General features: G+C 38.6%; 3 protein-coding genes across 3 annotated transcripts; 2 read left to right on the forward strand and 1 right to left on the reverse strand.

The window, feature by feature from the left end:
* The first annotated feature begins 581 nt into the window (after positions 1-581).
* On the forward strand, positions 582-4,056 carry LOC130946000 (uncharacterized). Its single transcript, XM_057874683.1, has 2 exons — positions 582-2,401; positions 3,576-4,056. The coding sequence occupies exons 1-2, from the start codon at positions 582-584 to the stop codon at positions 4,054-4,056; spliced, it is 2,301 nt and encodes a 766-aa protein (XP_057730666.1).
* A 5,983-nt stretch (positions 4,057-10,039) lies between these two features.
* Positions 10,040-18,647, forward strand: LOC130944259 (uncharacterized). The gene is made up of 21 exons (XM_057872492.1): positions 10,040-10,330; positions 10,846-10,993; positions 12,128-12,184; positions 12,482-12,509; positions 12,595-12,717; positions 13,326-13,437; positions 13,958-13,995; positions 14,121-14,174; positions 14,640-14,708; positions 14,843-14,959; positions 15,078-15,146; positions 15,382-15,461; positions 15,758-15,901; positions 15,974-16,235; positions 16,531-16,614; positions 16,700-16,867; positions 17,076-17,179; positions 17,269-17,401; positions 17,809-17,933; positions 18,024-18,197; positions 18,331-18,647. The coding sequence occupies exons 2-21, from the start codon at positions 10,899-10,901 to the stop codon at positions 18,368-18,370; spliced, it is 2,076 nt and encodes a 691-aa protein (XP_057728475.1). The 5' UTR covers positions 10,040-10,330; positions 10,846-10,898; the 3' UTR covers positions 18,371-18,647.
* Positions 18,648-19,018: 371 nt separating this feature from the next.
* Positions 19,019-21,596, reverse strand: LOC130944260 (D-amino-acid transaminase, chloroplastic-like). Its single transcript, XM_057872493.1, has 5 exons — positions 21,478-21,596; positions 21,288-21,340; positions 20,859-21,034; positions 20,064-20,737; positions 19,019-19,357 (listed from the first exon to the last, which is right to left on the reverse strand). The coding sequence occupies exons 1-5, from the start codon at positions 21,509-21,511 to the stop codon at positions 19,257-19,259; spliced, it is 1,038 nt and encodes a 345-aa protein (XP_057728476.1). The 5' UTR covers positions 21,512-21,596; the 3' UTR covers positions 19,019-19,256.
* Positions 21,597-22,612: the final 1,016 nt, after the last annotated feature.

Below are 22,612 nucleotides of genomic sequence, written 5' to 3' on the forward strand. Positions count from 1 at the left end.
CCGGAACCAGAAGGGGACCTGGAAAGGTTCAGGGTCGGCGACACGGAGGAAAAGTTCACGTTTGTCAACAGGAACCTCCCACATGAATTGAAGGAGCCCCTGGTAGAAATGATCAGGGCCAATGGGGATCTGTTTGCCTGGACACCGGCCGACATGCCGGGCATAGACCCCAAAATTATGTCACATCGCCTGGCCGTGAAGTCGGATGCGCGCCCGGTAGCCCAGCGGAGACGAAAGATGTCGCGGGAGAGGGCAGAGGAGGTGGCCAGGCAGACGGCCAGCCTCCTAGAAGCAGGTTTCATACGAGAACTAGACTACTCGACATGGCTCTCGATTGTAGTTCTAGTAAAAAAGCACAGCGGCAAATGGAGAATGTGCGTAGACTACTCCAACCTTAACATGGCATGCCTAAAAGATTGTTTCCCCCTCCCCAACATAGATGCACTCGTCGACGCTGCGGCAGGCTACCGCTATTTGAGCTTCATGGATGCCTACTTCGGCTACAACTAGATACCGATCACCGCCCCGACGAGGACAAGACGGCGTTTATAACACCGGAAGGAACCTTCTGTTATAAGGTGATGCCCTTCGGGCTGAAAAACATAGGAGCAACATACCAGAGGTTGATGAACAAGATATTCCACGACCTCATAAGCAAGACTGTAGAGGTCTGTGTGGACGACATCTTCGCAAAGACAACGCGACCTGATGACCTCCTGAATGACCTGGCAAATGTATTCGCCTCACTCCGACAACATGGCATGAGACTCAATTCCCTCAAATGTTCCTTCGCTATGGAAGCTGGAAAGTTCCTAGGATTCATGATAACCCAAAGAGGGGTAGAAGCTAACCCGGAGAAATGCCAAGCGATTCTCCAGATGAAGAGCCCGGGTTGTATCAAGGACGTCCAGAGATTGGCAGGACGACTGACCTCGCTATCCCGTTTTCTCAGAGCCTCGGCAGCAAAGGCCCTGCCTTTCTTTAACCTCATGAAGAAAGGGATAGCGTTTGAATGGACGCCCGCGTGCGAGGAAACTTTTAGGCATTTCAAGAAAATCCTGGCGGCACCCCCGGTTCTCGGAAAACCAAACGTCGGGGAGCCGCTGTACCTGTACCTCGCCATAACAGGAGAAGCCCTGGCCGGGGTTCTGGTAAGAGAAGAAGGGAGGGCTCAACAACCGGTCTATTTCATGAGCAGAGCCTTACAAGGGGCAGAATTAAGGTACAGCAAATTGAAAAAGCTAGTTCTAGCACTCTTGACCTTTTCACGGAGGTTAAAACAATACTTCCAAAGTCACCGGATAGTCGTAAGAACGGACCAAGGGATCCGACAAGTGCTACAAAAACCCGACCTGGCGGGAAGGATGATGACTTGGTCCATCAAACTTTCCCAATATGACATATGGTACGAGCCCCGGCAAGCAATCAAGGCGCAAGCAATGGCAGATTTTCTAGTAGAAGTAACGGGAGATCCAACCGAAGAAACGAGCGCACGGTGGAAGCTCCACGTAGACGGAGCCTCCCACCAGACCTCTGGGGGCGCCGGGATCATCCTGGAAAGCCCGGTTGGAGTCGTATACGAGCAGTCGATCAGGTTCAAATTCCCCGTCTTGAACAACCAGGCAGAATACGAAGCCCTCATAGGGGGCTTAACCCTAGCAGCAAAAGTCGGAGCAACAAGGCTGGAAATATGCAACGATTCGCAGGTCGTCACCTCCCAGGTAAACGGGAGCTATCAAGCCAGAGACTCATTATTACAAAAGTACTTGGAAAAAGTCAAGGATTTAAGCCAAAAGTTTGAGGAGGTCACGGTCCACCACGTGCCCAGAGAAAGGAACACACGGGCAGATCTCCTATCAAAATTGGCCAGCACTAAACCGGGAGAAGGCAACCGATCTCTCATCCAAGGTATGACGAGGGAGCCGGCGGTCACCCTGCATCTATCAAGGCTGGGTTCTTCATGGCTAGACCCCATCACCGGCTTCTTAGAAAATGGCAAACTCCCCGACGACGAAAAGGATGCCGCGAAACTGAGAAGGGAAGCAGCCAAATACGCAGTCATTCAAGGACAGCTATTCAATAAAGGGCTCAACCAGCTCCTACTGAAATGCTTACACCCCGACCAGACGGACTACGTCCTCAGGGAAGTCCATGAAGGCTGCTGTGGACATCACATAGGGGGCAAAGCCTTAGCAAGAAAGTTAGTCCGGGCCGGGTACTATTGGCCATCAATGATGGCAGACTCTAAAGAATTCGTCAGGAAATGCACCAAGTGTCAAGAGAACGCCAATTTTCACAGGACACCGGCCTCCGAGCTAAGCCTGTTAACGGCCTCCCGACCATTCGCACAATGGGGAGTCGATCTCCTGGGACCTTTCCCAGTTGGCCCCGGACAAGTCAAGTACCTTAGGTAGTGTTTGTTTTCGGAGACAAGACACGGAGACATGGACAGCACATTCTTAAAAAGCGTTTGGAAGCAAAGACATGGACACTGAACATATTGTCTCCGGGACAGTTTTTTATACTTTTGTGTCCACTCTTATACGAAGGACAATGATGGACACGGGATTTGGAAGAGGGACACAGACTGTTTTTATGAATTTCTTTTCTTTTTTGTCCATGGTGCTATTTTTTATTATTCCACTGTTACCCCTTCTTATTTTTCCTATTTTGCGTTGTTCTCAGAAAGTACTTTTTTTCTTTTTCTATCTCTACGTTCTTTTTCTTTTTCTTTTTTTCTCACGTACTCTCTCCTTTTTATAAAAATTTTTATTGGACTAGATAATTTCTTTTTTCTTATCATTCTTACTTCAACATCATTTTAACCTTATATTATATTATTTGATTTGTAATAAAAATAATAACAAAATAATTAGTATGGAGACTTTTAAAAGATAAATATTATAAAGGTAAAATTGATATTTTAAAATGTTAAAAAATAATTTATAAATTGTAATTGATTTTATATAATTTAAAGAAAAAATTTTTTGAAAAGAAAAATAAATTTTAGATAAAAAATTAATTTTCTAAATAAAAATAGATTTTTATGTGCAAAAATTAATTTTTTTCCATTTAAAAATGGATTCTTTTTTTAAAACTGATTTTGCATTTAAAATTAATTTGGCTTATTAACCTAAATAAAATTTTTTATTAATCAAACTCAGATTTTTTTGTTAATATTAACCATATGTATTCCTACATATTAATAATAAATTAAAAAATATATATTTATAAATTTTATTTTAATATAATACTATTATATAATTTTTTATTAAAATTTTTTACTGCTTCAAATATTTTTTTCAAGTTCCCACTGTCTGTACTCTTTTACTGCTTCAATATTTTTTCAAGTTCCCACTGTCTGTACTCTTACGTACTCTCATTATTATTAAATTAGTTTACTAAAAAAATTTGGAATCACATGGCTATTTTAGTCATTTTATATAATATTTTAGTCTTGTCCATGTGTATCCAAACATAATACTGGACATTACATTAGTGTCCTATCCATCGTATCCAAACACAATGCATAAAACATAATTTTTAATGTCTCTGTCTTATTGTCTTTGTCTCAGTGTCCTGTTCTGTCGTGTCTCTATAAACAAACGCTACCTTATAGTCGCCATTGACTACTACACCAAATGGATAGAGGCCGAGCCGCTGGCCAGCATATCCTCGTCCAATTGCAGAAAATTCATGTGGAGGCAGGTGATAACGCGATTCGGGATCCCGGAGATCGTTATCTCAGACAACGGCACACAGTTTACCGACAAGAAGTTCACGGAGTTCCTCACCGGCCTGCAGGTGGAGTCCGCGAACAAGATTATCCTGTTAGGGCTAAAGAAGCGACTAGATAATAAAGAAGGTGCTTGGGCAGACGAGCTCGCCTCGGTCCTCTGGTCTTACCAAACAACCGAGCAGTCCTCCACCAAGGAGACCCCCTACCGACTAACATACGGGTTAGACGCAGTAATACCCGTAGAGGTCGGGGAACCGAGCCCGCGACTACTTCTGAAAGGAGTAGGGGAAGCCGTGGAGAAGGACCTGATAGACTAAGCCAGAGAAATGGCCCATCTGACGGAAACAGCGCTGAAACAAATAGTGGCACTACGCTACAACGCCAAAGTGCTCAAAAGAGAGTTTGAACCAAATGATCTCGTCCTAAGGCGCAACGACATCGGCTTGCTGATCCCAGGAGAAGGAAAACTGGCAGCAAAATGGGAAGGCCCCTATAGAGTCAAAGAAGTGATGGGTAAAGGCGCTTTCAAGCTGGAAAGGCTCGATGGCAAAGAAATCCCAAGAACGTAGAATGCGAGCAACCTGAGAAGGTTTTACTCCTAGCACATGAGGCGACATACCGACCACCCGAGCTAAGTATTTAATGAGTCTGAATTGTATTTTTCGTTAGGGCATTTTACACAATTTCCGAACAAAATATACTTGTGCAAATTTTTTCTCTCTTTTGTTTTGTTCCACTACGCAAGCGAAAACCCCCCTACTCAACAACAACGCGCAGCCCCGGGACCGATCACCCCGGAAGCTGGTGCACGAAATTGTGATCACTACTTTTCACAACTCAAATAATCCCCGGTAATGAATCCAAAAACTTGGTGCTCAATACCATGGTATAAACACAACTTCGCACAACTAACCAGCAAGTGCACTGGGTCGTCCAAGTAATAAACCTTACGCGAGTAAGGGTCGATCCCACGGAGATTGTTGGTATGAAGCAAGCTATGGTCACCTTGTAAATCTTAGTCAGGCAGATTCAAATGGTTATGGATGATATATGAATAAAGCATAAAGATAGAGATATTTATGTAATTCATTGGTGAGAACTTCAGATAAGCGAATGGAGATGCTTTGTCCCTTCCGTCTCTGCTTTCCTACTGTCTTCATCCAATCTTATCCTTTCCATGGCAAGCTGTATGTTGGGCATCACCATTGTCAGTGGCTACAATCCCGTCCTCTCAGTGAAAATGTTCAACGCACCCTGTCACGGCACGGCTATTCATCTGTCGGTTCTCAATAAGGTTGGAGTAGAATCCATTGATTCTTTTGCGTCTGTCACTAACGCCCAGCCTTCAGGAGTTTGAAGCTCGTCACAGTCATTCAATCATTGAATCCTACTCAGAATACCACAGACAAGGTTTAGACCTTCCGAATTCTCTTGAATGCCGCCATCAATTCTAGCTTATACCACAAAGATTCCGATTAAAGAATCCAAGAGATAAACATTCAAGCCTTGTTTGCTTGTAGAACGGGAGTGGTTGTCAGGCACGCGTTCATAAGTGAGAATGATGATGAGCGTCACATAATCATCACATTCATCAAGTTCTTGAGTGCGAATGAATATCTTGGAATAAGAACAAGCTGAATTGAATAGAAGAACAATAGTAATTGCATTAATACTCGAGGTACAGCAGAGCTCCACACCTTAATCTATGGTGTGTAGAAACTCCACCGTTGAAAATACATAAGAACAAGGTCTAGGCATGGCCGTGAGGCCAGCCCCCAAAACATGATCAAAAGACTCAAAATGATCAAGGATCCAAAGATTCAAAGATCTAAAGATGAAAATACAATAGCAAAAGGTCCTATTTATAAAGAACTAGTAGCCTAAGGTTTACAGAAATGAGTAAATGACAGAAAAATCCACTTCCGGGCCCACTTGGTGTGTGCTTGGGCTGAGCATTGAAGCATTTTGGTGTAGAGACTTTTCTTGGAGTTAAACGCCAGCTTTTGTGCCAGTTTGGGCGTTTAACTCCCATTCTTGTGCCAATTCCGGCATTTAACGCCGGGCAGTTTTGAGCTGATTTAGAACGCCAGTTTGGGCCATCAAATCTCGGGCAAAGTATGGACTATTATACATTGCTGGAAATCCCAGAATGTCTACTTTCCAACGCCGTTGAGAGCGCGCCAATTGGGCTTCTGTAGCTCCAGAAAATCCACTTCGAGTGCAGGAAGGTCAGAATCCAACAGCATCTGCAGTCCTTTTCAGTCTCTGAATCAGATTTTTGCTCAAGTCCCTCAATTTCAGCCAGAAAATACCTGAAATCACAGAAAAACACACAAAACTCATAGTAAAGTCCAAAAAAGTGAATTTTAACTAAAAACTAATAAAGATATAATAAAAACTAACTAAAACATACTAAAAACATACTAAAAACAATGCCAAAAAGCGTATAAATTATCCGCTCATCAGAAGCCCATCAATTACCACAATACGAAACGGCTATACGTAAAGCCACGATCCAGATCAACCAACTTAGCCGGAATATTACCAATACGGTAAAACGAATGACAATCGCAAACCAATAACGGTGAATATAAACGACTACACAACCAGACGAACAAAAAAGTGTTGATTATAATAACACGGGCAAACAACCCGGTAAAACAACAGTTCGCAAAAGCCAAAACGGCCAACCAAAAGTTTCATACAAGTCGAAAGGAATCATTTTTTGGGAACGTCAATAATCTTGCCGTCTTTGATCACCTTGAAAACACCGATTGCTGACGTATCGAAGTCAGGAGCAACAACTTTGACCTGAGCTTTAAGGGCCTCCTCCGTTGCCAGAATCGCACCCTTCCCCTGCTTGACGACATCTTTGTACTTTGTTTTTAACGCTGCCAGTTCAGCTTCCACGGCTTGCTTCTCCTTCTCCATCGCGGCCACCCGTCCTTGTGCCGCGCCGACCTGACTCTCTAAAGTCATTTCGCGTTCAACAAGACGTGAAATCGTAGCGTCCGACTCTTCCAACTTCTTCTCAGCGGTAGCGACCTTCTTCTCGGCAGCAGTGGCTTTCTTCTCGGCAGCGTCAAGCTTCTCATTAGAATGGGTCAGCTGCTCCCGGAGAGTCTCAACTTCGCGTTTAAGCTCATTATTAGCCTTTCCAGCAGATTCCAACCTCCTGCGAAGAGATTCCATCCCAGACAGCTCAAACTCAGCTTTTCGAGCTATCACTGCGCCGCGCAAGAGGGTACGATACATCCACCTCGCTTGCTCGGCAAGGGATGACTCATGAAAATGCTCTTCAGTACCAGGAATTAGCTGAGAATCTATAAAGTTTCCGGCGTTGAAATTCTTCTCCATGACAGTAAGAACCCCCTCAGGACTGCTGGACATCTTCCTCTTCCTTTTGAGGCTAAGAACCTCCTCCACCTCGTCATCGGCATCAGGGTTGGACGTCGAACCCCCAGTGCCGACCACCTCGCGGAAGGGGGAAACGTGAACCACCTTGTCACCTTGAACCGAGGCACCCTGAGCCGAGGTACCGGTCTTGTCGACCGCAGCCCCTTGCTCGGAAGTGGCCTTGTCCTCCGGGAGAACAGCAGATTTCTCATTACCCCCCTCGTCGTCACTCGCGCATAGGAAGGTCTGGAACAAGTTAGGGAGACCCGTTATCTCGGCAGACATTCCCACTGTAAAAAGAAAAAGAAGTCCGTTAGTCGCAATGAGTTATTAGGAAAAGCAAGAAGCTAAGAGACAAAGCAAGAAAAGATTTCTCACAAATATAGCTCCGACCAGCCTCCCGGTCACCCATGAGGAGGTGAGGATTCACGTGATTCCTCCCAAAGATTGCCAGCAACACATCGGCAATCTTCATGTCCACCGCAGACATGCCCTTATAGGATACTTTAACAAAGGCATTGGATCCTGCCCCGAAGCTCCAATAAGTCGGGATGAGGCGTGCCCCCTCCAACGATAACCAAAAGGGATGACGACCTTTGACCGGGCGGACCTTGAAATATTTATCCTTAAATCCGTGATAGGAGTCCTCAAACAGACCAAAAATCCTCCGACCTTGGGCAGACCAGAAGGACATGAACCCCTTCTTATGTTTCCCTTCCTTCGAAGGGTTTGTAAGATAGAAAAAGAAAAGAAAAACATCTACAGACACCGGCAGCTCGAGATATTCACAAACCATCTCGAAACAGCGGATTGAAGCCCAGCTGTTCGGATGCAACTGTGACGGCGCCACGAAAATCCGACCTAGAAGCGCCATTTGGAAGGCGGAAAACGGAATACGGACCCCCACTTGAGTAAACATGGATTTGTAGAACCAAATCCAGTCGGCAACTCGGGGAGCGTGGAAATTGAGCTCGTACAAGCGCTCATGAGGAGCCGGGACGAAGACGTCGTAATTGGCCTCCTCGTCGGTCCCTCCGCATAAGTACTCATTTTGACGGAACTCGGTGAGCTCCTCCTCGCCCATTTGGTTGGGAGAGTCCTTTACGTCAGAAACAACCCAGGCGTAGGGGTCGTACGCCGCGGGAGAAGGGGAAGCCCGGGAGGCGGTGCGAGCCATACCTACATGGGGGACCATCCAGTCAGTCTAAGAGGTTGGGTGCTCGGAGCGAATACAGAAGCTACCCCCACACTACTCCCCAACTAAGGCTAAACACGATTAAAAATGTAAAAGGTCCAAACAAAGTCACACTAAGAATGGCAACCCCCCCTAGGACCTAAGATCAACCATCATGCAAGATAAACATACGGCATGCACAAAAAGAAGTAATGGCAGAAGCAAAAGAATGACAAAAAGATAAAGGAAGTTACCTGTGTTGATAACAAAAATCTAGAAAGAAGGCAGCAACAAACGCCCTGGAATTGATAAGGGAGAAGAAGATGGAGGTTGGTAGAATTGGAATCGGAGGAGATGATCGCCAAATGAATCCCCAAAAGCACTACTGAACAGTTTTAAAACCACCACCAAAGGGAGCGCGAAAGTCGAGGGGCATATCAGTCTTTGCATAAAGGGTTTTAAACCCATTATGAGCATTTAATGCTCGGCGCAAAAAACGAGGCAGTAACTAATCACCCCAGCAACAAACAGGCACGCGCGAAAGGGGCACGTCCTCCCCACGGACGTCCGAATTGGCGACAACACAAGAGGTCAGGAACGTTGCGTCACCAACAGCCCACGCGGCTGTTGCTCACGCGTCGGGGGCACTGTTACGACCTGGCCCAAGAAAGAACTTGGGCGTACCCGACCCGATCACTACCCGACCTCAACGGTCAGGTGACCCGAACCTGTCCGACCCGCACATCCTTCCGGGACAGCTGGCCACCACAGCTGTATAAGGAAGCTTCGAAGAAGGTGGGTTCTGCCCTCCTGGGGCCCACACCTGACATGGTATATAAGGGAAGGGTCCTACCCTCCTCCAAGGTACGTCACACTTTCCACCTAACCTATTCCCCACCTGCACACTAGCTGACTAGAGCGTCGGTGTGTCTTTGCAGGTGGCACCCGCTCTTTCCTTCCACAACGAGAGCTCGGTTACCCGGCAGATCCGAACCCAGCACGACCACGATTGAAGCGTCCTCATCCCCTCAAATATCCACCCGAATTGTCCGATAACCGCTCACCGAACATCTTGTAATCCAATTGAAGATACTTAAGCAAGTTTTCATGTATATCAGAAGCATAAGATGAAAATACACATGAAAACACAAGTCCTATAGTTATTTCAACAGTGAACTTTAAGGCTATATTGGGTTTTTGTTGTTGTACCGCATAAATGAAAAAAATAAATCATTATAAAAATTATCAAGATTTTAGAAAAAAAATAGAAGTTTATAAAAAATATAAAAAATAATTAAAATATATATATTTTTTTATTAAAAATTTAGTCATTTTTCTTAAATATTATAAATATTAATATTTTAATAATTAAATGTTTCTAATGGTTCTTTAAGGTAATTTTTCTAAATAAAAAAAACTCAATTACTCTTAAAAAAATGGTTTGACTTAATCATCTATAATTTTAAGTCTTTTCTTTTTCATTAATTTGAAAGTCGTGTATATCACGGCATGCAAATAATTGGTTTTTATAGTTACTTTCTAAATAAAATTAACTTAGTAATATTAAACTCTTAAATTTTTTGAACAAAATTTTCATAATTATGAACCACAAAATTAGTAGATCCGAGCCAGAAAGAAAAGACTCCATAATTGATCGGATGCAATAATTAACATCTTAACATAAAATAATTACACAAAAAAATAAAAACGGAAAAAAACAAAAGAAAAGAAGGAAAGAATAGAGACAACATTAAACAAGTAACAAACACACACAGACACAGTTGTCTCCCTTTCGATCCATTGGAACTTCCAAAGAGCCTTTAATCAGAACTCCATCAACGTTCTTCTTCCAAAGAAGAAGACGAAGAAGAAGAAGAAAAGCAAACTCCATCAACGTTCTTGGGAGTACGCAACACAGCACAAAACCCCTTCGCAAAATTCACCAATAGATCTACTCCTAACACCACAAAGTTCCTTCTTTTCCCTCTTCCATTGCAGAATCTCCTTCATTCACTTCATGGGTCAGTTTCAATCTCCAATTTTTTCAACCCTATCTAATTCCCAACGCATTCGAATGCCACATAGATTCATGGGTCCTTCGAATCTCCAACACCCCATTGTCGATAATTGTTTTAGGGGCGTTGCGCTTTCGCTTTCCCCTTTCGTTTTCGCCACTGCGAAATTTCACTCTCATAGCGCATTGGGCTTTGTTGGGTAGTCAATTTTGCCACCAAACAATTATTTTGCAACCTAAACATAGCTCAAATGCTTTGCTTTTAGTCCAAAGTTTCCCTGCATTGTGATTTTGTTTTCTTATATCATTTATTTTGATTCTTTCGTTATTGGTGTTGTGCAAATATATGAAAAGTGAGTTCATTTTCATTAACTTGTTGCTTACATAGTTACGTACACTCTGTGTAAACTTCAAATTTGGCATTTTTTAAGGCTTTTTTTTTCAATTTTCTGGCTGTGTGCATTCCTTTGCATTTGGATTTCATCAGCACGTGCCTCTCAGGTGTCATGTTTGGTGTTTCAGATGTGCGGTTGTTGATAGTGTATAAAGCTTGAGGAGATTTGCTGCTGAGAAGCATGGCTGACATAGCAGGTTTACTTGAGGCAGCAGGATCAAGGTTCAGTGCATTGGAGCTTATTGGGCAGGGATCATTTGGTGATGTCTATAAAGGGTATGTGCTCATTGTGTTCAAATCCTCCTTGCTTCTGCATGTTTAATGTTGAGAATTATTTTGTTAAATAAGATTTTTTAATCTGAATACTCATTTGATAGTAAATGGTTCCCCAATGAAATGAATCTGCAATTTGATCTAGTGTGACTGTTGAGTAAAGAGCCTCATTGGATGCGAGCTTAAGAAACATGCCATCAAGATAAAAAGGACTTGGTGACTGTTTCTTTTTTATAAACATAAAATGTAACAGAAAAGAGAGCAAATTTATATGATGATTTCTTATTCCTACCAAGTGTTAGTTTGTAATCTTTCTCCGGATTTTGGAAAGTGAAGCCCCAAAGACAAAGTAAAGCATAACGATTGAACTTCTTTACATTTCTTGTATATTGTCAAAAGTTAGGTGCCATTGGTTGATGCATAGATCATATTGATATGTCAATCTGTGCATTATTAATTGGTAAATTTATTTCTGTTTTCTTTTGTTTCATCAGAAGTTAGTTGTCATTTTTTTATGCTTATATCATACTGGTATGGCAGCCTGTGCATAAAATTATACTATTAGTAAATTTATTTCTAGTTTTCTAACAAATCATGTCATTAGTTCTTAGAGAGCTACCTTAGCCGGCAGATATTGGTTGCCAGGCATGCTTGTGCTTGGTGCTGCTGCTCTTATTTATTGAGAGTAGTTTATAGTTTTGTTTACTTAACTAATTTAATCTGCACATAACTAGTGAGACCAGTGGGACCAATATTCCTGAGTCATGTTCATTGCAACCCTTTATTCACTGCAAATTAAATGAGTGTGTTCTGCATGGTTGAACTGCTGTTCAATTATCATTTTTGAGGTGATAATTTACTGGCAAAGATGGATCACAGTATCTCAAATAACTAGTTTGTGGATATTGTTTATAGAATTCTTACAAGAGGGGGAAAAAGTTTAATACTCCAGTTGAACTTTCAAAAGATTAGTTGTGTTTGTTGTCTTTTGCCAATGGGATAATTAACATACAATAAAAAATTATGTAAGACTTGGTCTAAAGAACTAGTTTTTTGTTATCCTTGCATGTTTTGTTAACAAGACCAATGTCATGGACAATGAGTTGTTTTCACTTGGTTTTTACTACTTGTTCCCAGGTTTGACAGAGAGCTTAACAAAGAAGTTGCTATCAAAGTAATTGATTTGGAAGAATCGTAAGTGGTGTCCCCCTTCTATTCTTTTAAATTATTCTTGCTTACTTTGAAGGTGATCATTATGAGTTGAATGGAGCTTGGAAGCCTTTTGACTCTGTATAATATGCATTTCACTCTTTTGTTACATTCTTATGAAGTTACATAGCAAATCGAGTGGGTCTCATTGGTATTTAATATTTAACGTTGACATCATTTTTTTGGTGCTGTGTTACACTCAATTCTTATGCTATTGAGCTGTTCTTATTTAGATTTAGTACTTCCTGACTCGTCTTTTGTTTCTTTCTACCTTTTTTGCAGGGAGGATGAAATTGATGATATTCAGAAGGTATAATTTTATATATTACTAAACTTTCCTCCACGTTTGTTGTACCCAATGATTAATTTCATTCTCCATCAATTTAATTCTGCAGGAAATTTCTGTTCTGTCACAATGCCGATCTCCATACATCACTGAGTACTATGGTTCCTATCTCAATCAAACTAAACTCTGGATAATAATGGAATACATGGCTGGCGGCTCTGTCGCTGATCTAGTAGGTTACTCCTCTTCATGTTTCTATATTTTCAGTAAGAAGTTTGTGTTCCTCAGGAATTGGCCTCTATTAGAGAATTTTTCACTGTTTATACTTCAACTGCATCGTGTGTTCATACTTTAACAGTTTAGCTGTGCCATGTATTCTTAAGAAATTTATCAAGACAAGGAATAACATTATCACATCTCTGATCCATTTTATAGAAATGAGAAGAAAATTACAGAGAACTAAAGAAAACGAAACACTTCACACCAAGGCAAACAGGATAATGAAATGGTCACTAGATATCTTGAATAATAATCTCGAGACAAAAAAAATGGTTATAAATTTACATACAAACATTCAGAACTTCCTGATCATCAAACACCAATGAAATAATATAACATATAACTGGTTTTGTTGCAAATTTCTGTTAAGGTTACTATATTTTTAATACAACCATCTCTCATTAATGACAACATGGTTACTAGGACTTCGATATTTTTTAATTTGAATGGTCAATTTTTGTGTGCCACAATTTATTACTTCTTATCTGTAATAATACTTCCCAATATATGATGCCTGTTTTTTGTCAAGCAACATGAGTTATGCTGGTTTTGCTTATGTAGCTTCAATCCGGTCCTCCACTGGATGAAACATCCATTGCTTGCATTCTACGTGACTTGCTACATGCAATTGATTACCTACATACTGAAGGAAAAATTCATAGAGACATTAAAGGTATTTGCAACTTCTGCATTTTAATTCTTTTTAACTTTGATTTCACACTTCCATACAAAATCTTCTTGTCATGTTTTTTGTTTTTTGGGTAAAGTATATTTTTTGTCCTTAAAGTTTGTTAAAAATTTCAAAAATACCTCTAATTTTTATTGTTTCAATTTTATCTTAGAAGTTTCCGATTTACATCAAATATACTCCTGACGACTAATTTTTAAAAAAATTTAGGTCCCAATTCAACAACAATTTTACAAGAATAAACCTTCAACACAAGCAAATCAGACATAATTTTCATGCATTATTGCTAGATTGGTCCTAAACTTTCTGAAAATTTAGTTGTCAATGGTATATTTGATGCAAATAAAAAACTTCAGGGATAAAATTGAAACAAAATAAAACTGAGGTATTTTTGAAATTTTTGACAAACTTCAGGGACAAAAAATATACTTTACTCTTTTTTTCCATTAGTTTTACAATTTGCATTAACTTCATATTTGACAGCATTTCCATATTAATTTTGCAGCTGCAAACATTTTATTGACCGAGAATGGTGATGTAAAGGTATGTGTTACTCTGAAAGCAGTTATAATTTATTGAAATAGAGTATTAATCACTTGAAAATGTTATAAATAATAATTTGAGATGTGGACATACTTGCATTTGAATTTTCTCTTTTATGTCTCTAGGTTGCAGATTTTGGTGTTTCTGCGCAGCTCACGAGGACCATTTCAAGGAGAAAGGTAAACATATTTCATTAGGGTGTAATCCTTTATTGTTTTCTTTTGTATGAGTTATTGACATAATCTGTTTTCTCATTACACTTTAATGAAACTGATGTATATTGTTTCATTTTGTTCCTTGAATCATTCGGTTCTTTTAATTGTGCAAATCCATTTGTAGATTCCCAAAGTGGAAGAACTAGACTCCCAACATATTTTTGCTATCTGCTTTTTCTATTGAGGATCTCCGGTCCTCCGTGCTCTTCATAATATCCTCTTGTTAACAATATTTCTTCTTTTTATTAAAAATAGTGCAACATATTTTTTCTTGATGTAATATTAATTTGGCAAACTGAAAGTAGTACACTCGTGTATAATGTTGCACTGAATTTTGAATTTTGAATTTTTTTTTTAAATATCACTTTTGAGTTCTAAATTAGTACTTTTTTGTTGGAATCGATGTGCTAATTTGCTTTATAACAACAGACATTTGTAGGAACACCTTTCTGGATGGCACCAGAGGTTATTCAGAATTCCGAAGGATATAATGAGAAGGTCATTTAATAGTTATTCTGAATGTCTTTTAAGTTTTCTTTGGTTCCGTCCTTCTGGCTTTATTTTCAATGTGTATTCCCTTTTTTTCTTTTGTGGACATTTAGAATCATCAGTGTGGTATTCTGTTTATGCAGGCAGATATCTGGTCTATGGGGATCACTGCAATTGAGATGGCAAAAGGGGAGCCTCCACTTGCCGATCTTCATCCCATGAGAGTGCTTTTTATCATACCTCGAGAGAATCCTCCGCAGGTTGTCTTTAGTTAATATCAATATTTTCAATTTTTTGAATACGTTGAATCAATAAATTTTGAATATATTATTTTTCCCGGTACAAAAATAGTTGAAATGTAATGGTCCTTTTGTGCAGTTAGATGAGCATTTTTCTCGTCCCCTGAAAGAGTTCGTTTCATTGTGTTTGAAGAAGGTTCCTGCTGAGGTAAGTAGAATCTTCCATGCACTTACCATTTTTTCAGTTTCAATTTCTTTTATTATCTTTGTTCTGATCCTATTCTATGCTTTGATTAAAGTGGAATGCTCATTATGCATCTTACATGAAACACCCAGAAAATACTTCTATTTTTTCTTCAACTCGGTGCCTTATTTTGTTTTCACAAAATTTGTTTTCTGTCAGTCTCTTCATTATTTTCCCCTTTTAATGGCTCCAATTCCAGAGGCCAAGTGCTAAGGAACTTCTCAAACACCGTCTTATTCGGAATGCTAGGAAGAGTCCAAAGCTTGCAGAAAGAATAAGGTGCAAAAAATCATCCTACTTTTGGATGTTCATGATGGAAAATCTTGCTATATTGAATTTATATATTTTTATTTGTTTTTCTTGTTTATGGCTATTAATATTGTTTACCTGATAGTCCTTTGAATTATTCCTTCTTATGTTAATATGTCATAAGTAAAAGAATGGCTGAATTTTAGAGGTCCTTTTGCTGTGCATTTGTGCAAGATAGCATGTTTTCTGTTTCCAGAAAATCGAAAATTACAGATATCGTTCCCAGCTTGTGGTTGACACTACCATGCCTTATGTTATTATGATAGGGAGCGTCCAAAGTACCACATAAAGGATGATCCAGGGGCGGATGATCCGGGGACTGTTAAAAAGGTCCCAAGAGGGATGGGTGAGGCTTCTGATACTATGAAGGTGTCTAGAGATGTTAGAGCTGAAGAAACTAGTAGAACCAGGTAGGTTATGATCGTTTGTATTGTCTCTCCTCTTAAATTCTGAACTTTTAATTGATGGTTCCAATGTTGCAGTGGTCAGGGTCAAACTGTAAAAAGTGCTGGATGGGACTTCAACATTGGTGGATCACAAGGCACTGTTCGTAGCGGTACTGTTCGTAGTGTAGCACGACCACCTGTTTCACAAAATCAGGTTACCCAAAGAAAAGCTCCGGAGAGTGGCTATCAAGGGGGAACTGTGAGTAGAAGTGCACTAAACGAGTCAGTTGAAAGTTCACTCGGAAAGGATCTTAGAGTTACATATCATGATGAGGATCCGGATGATCATCTTGAAGATGTAAATGATTCGTACTGTGACTCTGTTTCTAACAAAGAAGTTAATAAATCAAATAACAGAGAGTAGTTATATGTTCTTAAGGGGAATCTTTAGGTGATTTTGATTGTTTGTTGGATATATATTAATCTTAATCGTCTCTATCCATGCTATGTCACATTACACATGTTGCTGGCAAAAACAACTAACCTGTCTGTGTTGGTAATTCAACTTGTGAAGATGATATTTCTGGAGAACTTGGTGGAACTTCATTTCAAACTTGAACATGTTTTGATCTTTTGCAGTCTTTAATGTGCAGGATGAAGGGAATGGATCAGGAACTGTCGTTATTCGATCTCCAAAAGCATCAAGGCCATCAGTAGTTCGTGGCCAAAGCTCCCAGGTATGGTTCAAGCTCAGTTATTTTGATGAGAAATATTAGTTCCTATTGCTGTTCTGTTCAGTCGCTTAATTTTATTGTTATATAGTCTAGCAGCAGCTATGCTTCTCTTGAAGATGCTTCTACCAGTGGAACTGTTGTCTTGCGTAACCAGAACGATGATTCTGATTCTTCACAAACACCTAGGTCCCGCAAGGGACTTAACGACAGAAATTCTATTACTTCACTGGAAGATAGTGCTGCAAATCTTGCTGAGGTGTGAATTTGTTTGTGATGCCGATCGTGAATTTCAATCATACTTTGCCTTTGCATTTCTATTTAATCAGAAACTTCTTCTGGGTAGAAATAAAGGAATCTCCCGAGCTAATTAATTAATTCAGGGAAAGATGAGCATTTTTTGTTAATAATACATTTTTATTTTAGTGTTGATGTATAAACAGCATTTTCTTGACCGTTTGTTATAGGCAAAGGCTGCTATCCTAAGGAAAGCAAATGCTAAAGAGAGAAAATTCAACAATATACAAGAAAGCAAGAGAGACCAAATGGCAGGCAGTTCTGATTCTTCAAGGTACATGCATAGCAATAATGCTGGTAATTTTCTGTTGCTGAATAAGGGTGTGGTTGTAAATTCTCAAGGAACTTTCTTTCTTTGTTCAGATCACATCATGAATACCATGATCCTCAAAAGGGCATGTCAAGATCACAATATGCCAGTGATGATGAAGAGAGTGCTAAAGTTATGTCATCCTCTGTGCCATTATCAGTTTTGCTCGCTCCTTCACTAAAAGAGGTGAATCCATGCATAGATCTTATCGTTACTATTGTTACGATATTGTTGATAGCCAAATTTGCGATGTCAAATAGAACATCTTGCCCTGCTTGGTCAATTAGATTTATTTTTTTTCTTTCAATTATAGTAGTATTGATTTTCGGAAGGTAGACCATATACGAGGTGGTTAAAAGAGATCTACGTGTAAACAATCTCACTTTAGACATGATATGTGAAAAAAAGCAAGAATAAATAAAATATGATTGATTTTAAAGAAACTTCTTCAGTGTTGGCTTTTTCTTTTGCTTCATTTTGGTATACTTTGACAAATTCAAAGCTAGAATAGATTTTTCAAATTTGTGGTAACTTTTAATTATAGTAGCATGTTTATGTTCACTGTGGAGGCCACTGATGTTTGTTTGATGCAGACCATTGCTAATGATCCAGAAGGGGCAATCGTGCGAGCGGTTATCAGTTCTCTCGTAAACATGGAGGGCACAAGGCCAAGATCCTGCGATGTTCTTGTCAGAAAGTTGCTTCAGCGGTTGGCAAGGTTCGCCTTCTTTTGTCCTTTATCAACATTCATCATGCAAACCGATAAAGCGAAGTAAAGGAATCTCATTGTCTTATCATATACATGCAGTTCAAAGGAAGATTCATTGAAGGACCTGCAGGAACTAGCAGGCCAACTATTCAGCAAGACCAAGGGAACCGGAGACACGCGAAACACCGAAGCCGATAGCCGGAGGAAACAACAGAACAAGGACATCCATCAAAATAGCAATTTGAGCCCACTAGCCAGATTTCTTCTCTCAAGGTGAATAAACTTCATTCTTGAAAAGATAGAACTGAATTTGTTGGTTGGAACTGGTGACTTGCTAATGAAACAAAGAGCACAACTATATTCACTCTATATGACATGAAATATTTGGTATTTTTGTGTGTCTCAGATGGCAGGGTCAAAGCTCACGTGATCTAAACCAATCTTGAGGAGAGTTATTACAAATTATATTGTGTTTCAACTCGCTGTTTATGCATTTATTCTAATTAAAATGTACATATATCATTGTAACAAATTGTTCCCCCCCCCCCCCCCCCCCTTTTTCTATTTATTATTATTATTGTTATAGAAAAAGTTTTGTCTTCTAGTCATAATTACTTCAAAGCTGTATAATTGGAGGGTTTTCTTAGGTACATCCAAATTGTAACTGACTAATATGTCTATTGCATTTTGGGATAATAATCCAATACCTTTTATTCTTTTTCATTATTTTTCTGTAGTTTCCATAAGGGGTTTGCGCGATTAGGCTGTTAAGATTATTGAATGAATAATATTTTTGCAGCAACTAAAGATGATTCTGGTCAGTGTAACAAAAAGAAAATCCACAAAGGTTGCTACAAGAGAAGGTTGTTTTTTAGTGCAAAGGGGGTTAATATATTTTTAAGAGTTTTGTTCCCAATCTGTGAATATAGAAAAGTGAGATGAGACAAATTCATATATTTATATAACTCTGTTGTTGTAGCTTTTTAGGAAAATAAATGTTATGCACATAACCGATTGCCATAGAAGCATGCTTAAAACTCGAAGTCAAGTGTTTGTGGTAACACTGCACTCAGAATCTTTTCTTCAACAAGATGAAACATGAAACAGTTGAATGCATTTATTTGCAGCATATAAATTTTGTTCAGAGAGGAAACTTGTGCAGCTTCACTTCCAAACTTGTTCACAGATACTTAGAACACCAACACCAAATACAAATACAACAAACCACCCTTGGCAAATTCTATGCAACAAGAAGCACTTCTGAGGAACATGACAGATAAATAAGGAGAAAGCAGTTCCACCAAGCCTTTAATTTCACACAAGTTTGAAGCTTCACTCAATGTATGGAACTGGTATTCTCTTTGTGTCTGGGCCTGCTACCATATCATTCCATAGCAAATCAGAGAGTGCCATTGTTAATTCCCCAACTTGTCCTGATGAAGATAAAAACTTGAATAAGTGAAAGGAAAAAGTGGATTGTTCTAACACTGAACATTCCATTGGTTGTTACTTGTCACACATAATGAGAAGAAAACCTACAACTTCATTGCCTAAAACATTTGGGGTGTTGCAATTCATCCCTGAATTAGAAAACACATACAATTTAATTCCTGAATTGATTGATGTTATGACAAAGATAGTATCCAAATTTAAAGGCTTCATATCATATTGATACAAGAACATATTGATGCAACATAAATAGACTATTAAAAGTTAAGTACTGTTTTCTTTTCTTTTTTCTCATTCCTGCAAAGCCCTCCATTCATCCTTTATCACTCATAACGTAGCAAAAGGAAACACTCAACAGTATGGTTGCTTGAAGGCCTAACATCAATGCAAGTTCAATAGCAGAGAATCTGTGTTAGGACTTCAAGTAATCATATTGTTGGGTGTTTTCTTGTTACATTGTGAGTGATGAAGGATGGATGGATAAAGGATTTTGTGGGAATGAGAAAAAGAAAAAGAAACGAAGGGGTAATTTTGTCTTTAAAAAATGTTTGGGACCAGAAAGATGATTTTAAAACTAAAATTAATGTTAGGAACAATTTTGAACACCGAAAAACTTTAGGGACGATTTTAATTTTCAGCCAAAATCATAAAAATAAAAATAGTACTTAACCCTTACTATTACTAACTTACCTTTGCCAATGGGTTGATCATCCCACATGATGATGGGCAACAGAGGAAGTGTGCTTCCCACATACATCATTTCAGCAGCACCTTTAGCTTCCTCCAAAGTCACATTCTTGGTTGTTACCCCTTTCAGAATCCCTTGCTCCACCAACTGCGGAGCGAGTTCTAGAAGCCTCTTAGCGGTGCAACCATGTAAAATATTATCAAACAATGGCATGAGTAGTTCCTTTTCTTGAGTTATAAAAGCAACATTCACATTTGGACCTTCGGCTATATAACCTGCCTCATCAACCCAAATGGAAGCAAATGCTCCTTTCTCTTCAGCTTCCATTACTGAAAGGACATTGGGAAGATAGTTCACATTCTTCATTGTGGCAAACAGAGGTGGTTTCATTGCCACTGTAGAAGTGATCACTTTAACTCCTTCTTTGCACTGGGAAAAATCGTCGTCAATGACAACTGCATAGAATGCAGGTGTTGGACACCCTGATGATGAGAGCAAGAAATTACCAGGGCCTGCACTTAGCCAGTATCTTAGAGTCCCCTGCTTGCATTTTGAGACTGCACTTAGCTGTATAAGAATGCTGCGAAGCGTTGACCGAGGAAAAGGCAAGGATATCTTTGCTTTGGCGGCCGATCTGAGGATGCGGTCGAGGTGTACATCCAACTCATAGAGGTATCTGGGAAGGACAAGCAATGTGAACACCAAGATCAAAGAAAAAAACAAGTGTTTGGTATCAAACGTGTTACATATCTTGATACCGAGTTGAATTTGCAGTAAAAACAAGAAATTAGCATTACCCATCTAAAATAATGGCTGTATCAAACACACCATGGCCTCTATGTACCATGTGATCATCGATCGGGATTACCATCATAGCTGGATCAAGTATGATCCCTCCATATATGCTAGAATACATAGCCGGGTATGGTTTTTTCTCCACTGTGCTCCATCTTTGATGAAGCTTTTCAAGCAACTGATATTGCAACATAAGATGAAAATTGCAAGAGTTCAGTGTACATGGCAAAACTTAATTCAATCAATATGATGAATTGCATTCCAGTAGTGCAAATTCAGTCCCTGGTCTCAATTCTCAGCAACATAATAAGTTAACATTTCATTCAGACATATACACATACACATGGTGTGAACAATGCATTGATTTTGTAGACTGAAGTTGGTTAGAGAAACCAAGATGATAAGGATGAGTTGAGGTTCAAAATTCTCACCTCAGATGATGAATTGAACACATGAACTGTAAGATCACTGTGATCTCCAAGCTCTGGCGTACCCCAAAGAAAAAAAAAAAAGAAATATGCAAATTAAAAATTTAACAGTTAACATGTTCATGCAACCAAGTCTTAAAATATATCTGAATATGATTGATAAGATAGTAAAGTGAAAGAACTTGAAATTCACCTGAGGGGCTATGGGAGAGGGTAGTGGACTCCATGGACAAAGTACAGAGCCTATTATCACAACTAATGCAGGTGAAAGAAGAGAACCAAATTAGGAAAACACTACTAACTTTGTTATTTGTAGAGTTATAGGGAGAACTTTTTCATGTCAATATCACACAACCTTTTTAAATTAAATTTTTTAATTTTAAATTTTAAATCTTAAATCCTTACTTTCAATATTAAATTTTCTAAAAACTAGTTAAAAAATAATTACAAATTATTTTCTATACTATTTACTACAAAATTCTGTATACCTTATTTTTTATTTATTTATTTTAGAACGTTATTTGTACAAAATGAAAAAGTTGTTAGTTTGAAATAATTTAAAGAGGTGTTTGTGTTTTCTCTTTACTTTTCTAGCATTTAAAAATTATAAGTGTTTTTAAAAATATTTATGAAGATATTTTTAAAGTTAATTGCTTTCTTTCAAAATTTAATATAATTTTATATTTTAAAAACTATTCAAATTTATTTTTATGCTTTATTATATTTAGGTTTATTAAAGATATTTTAAATTTTAAAAGTAATTGCACTAGATACTATTATTAGAAATTATATTTATTGAAAATTAATTTTATTTTATTTTACTAAATATAACGGTTATAATTTTTAACAAACTATATTTAAAATATAAAAAAATAAACAACTTAAAAAAACACACGAGCTTTACCAAATCCATCCGATATCCGAAATGTCTATGTAATAATAATGTATGTCTTAGACCATCTCCAGTAGGGAACTCATCTCAGTCTCTATTTATGGCCCACCTGTCATAAAAAGTAACTCCACATCAACTTTTGCATCATAAACGGTAAATAGGAACTCAAAGCATCTCTCTCTTCTCCATTAGAAGGAACTAACTTTAGTCTCTATTGTGGTCCCACTTAATTAATTAATTAAAATACTTAAAATTAATGTAATTGATTTTTTTAATAATATTATTTAAATTTATAAATTTAAAAATAATTCACTATTAAAAGATATTAATATTAAATAAATTCATATATAATAATAATACACAATATATAATTCGAGATTACACTAATTTATAATTTTATATTTACAACTGCTAATTTTAATAATATCGTTAGCAT

Source organism: Arachis stenosperma, chromosome 8 (assembly GCF_014773155.1).
Source record: "Arachis stenosperma cultivar V10309 chromosome 8, arast.V10309.gnm1.PFL2, whole genome shotgun sequence".
Classification (NCBI taxonomy): domain Eukaryota; kingdom Viridiplantae; phylum Streptophyta; class Magnoliopsida; order Fabales; family Fabaceae; genus Arachis; species Arachis stenosperma.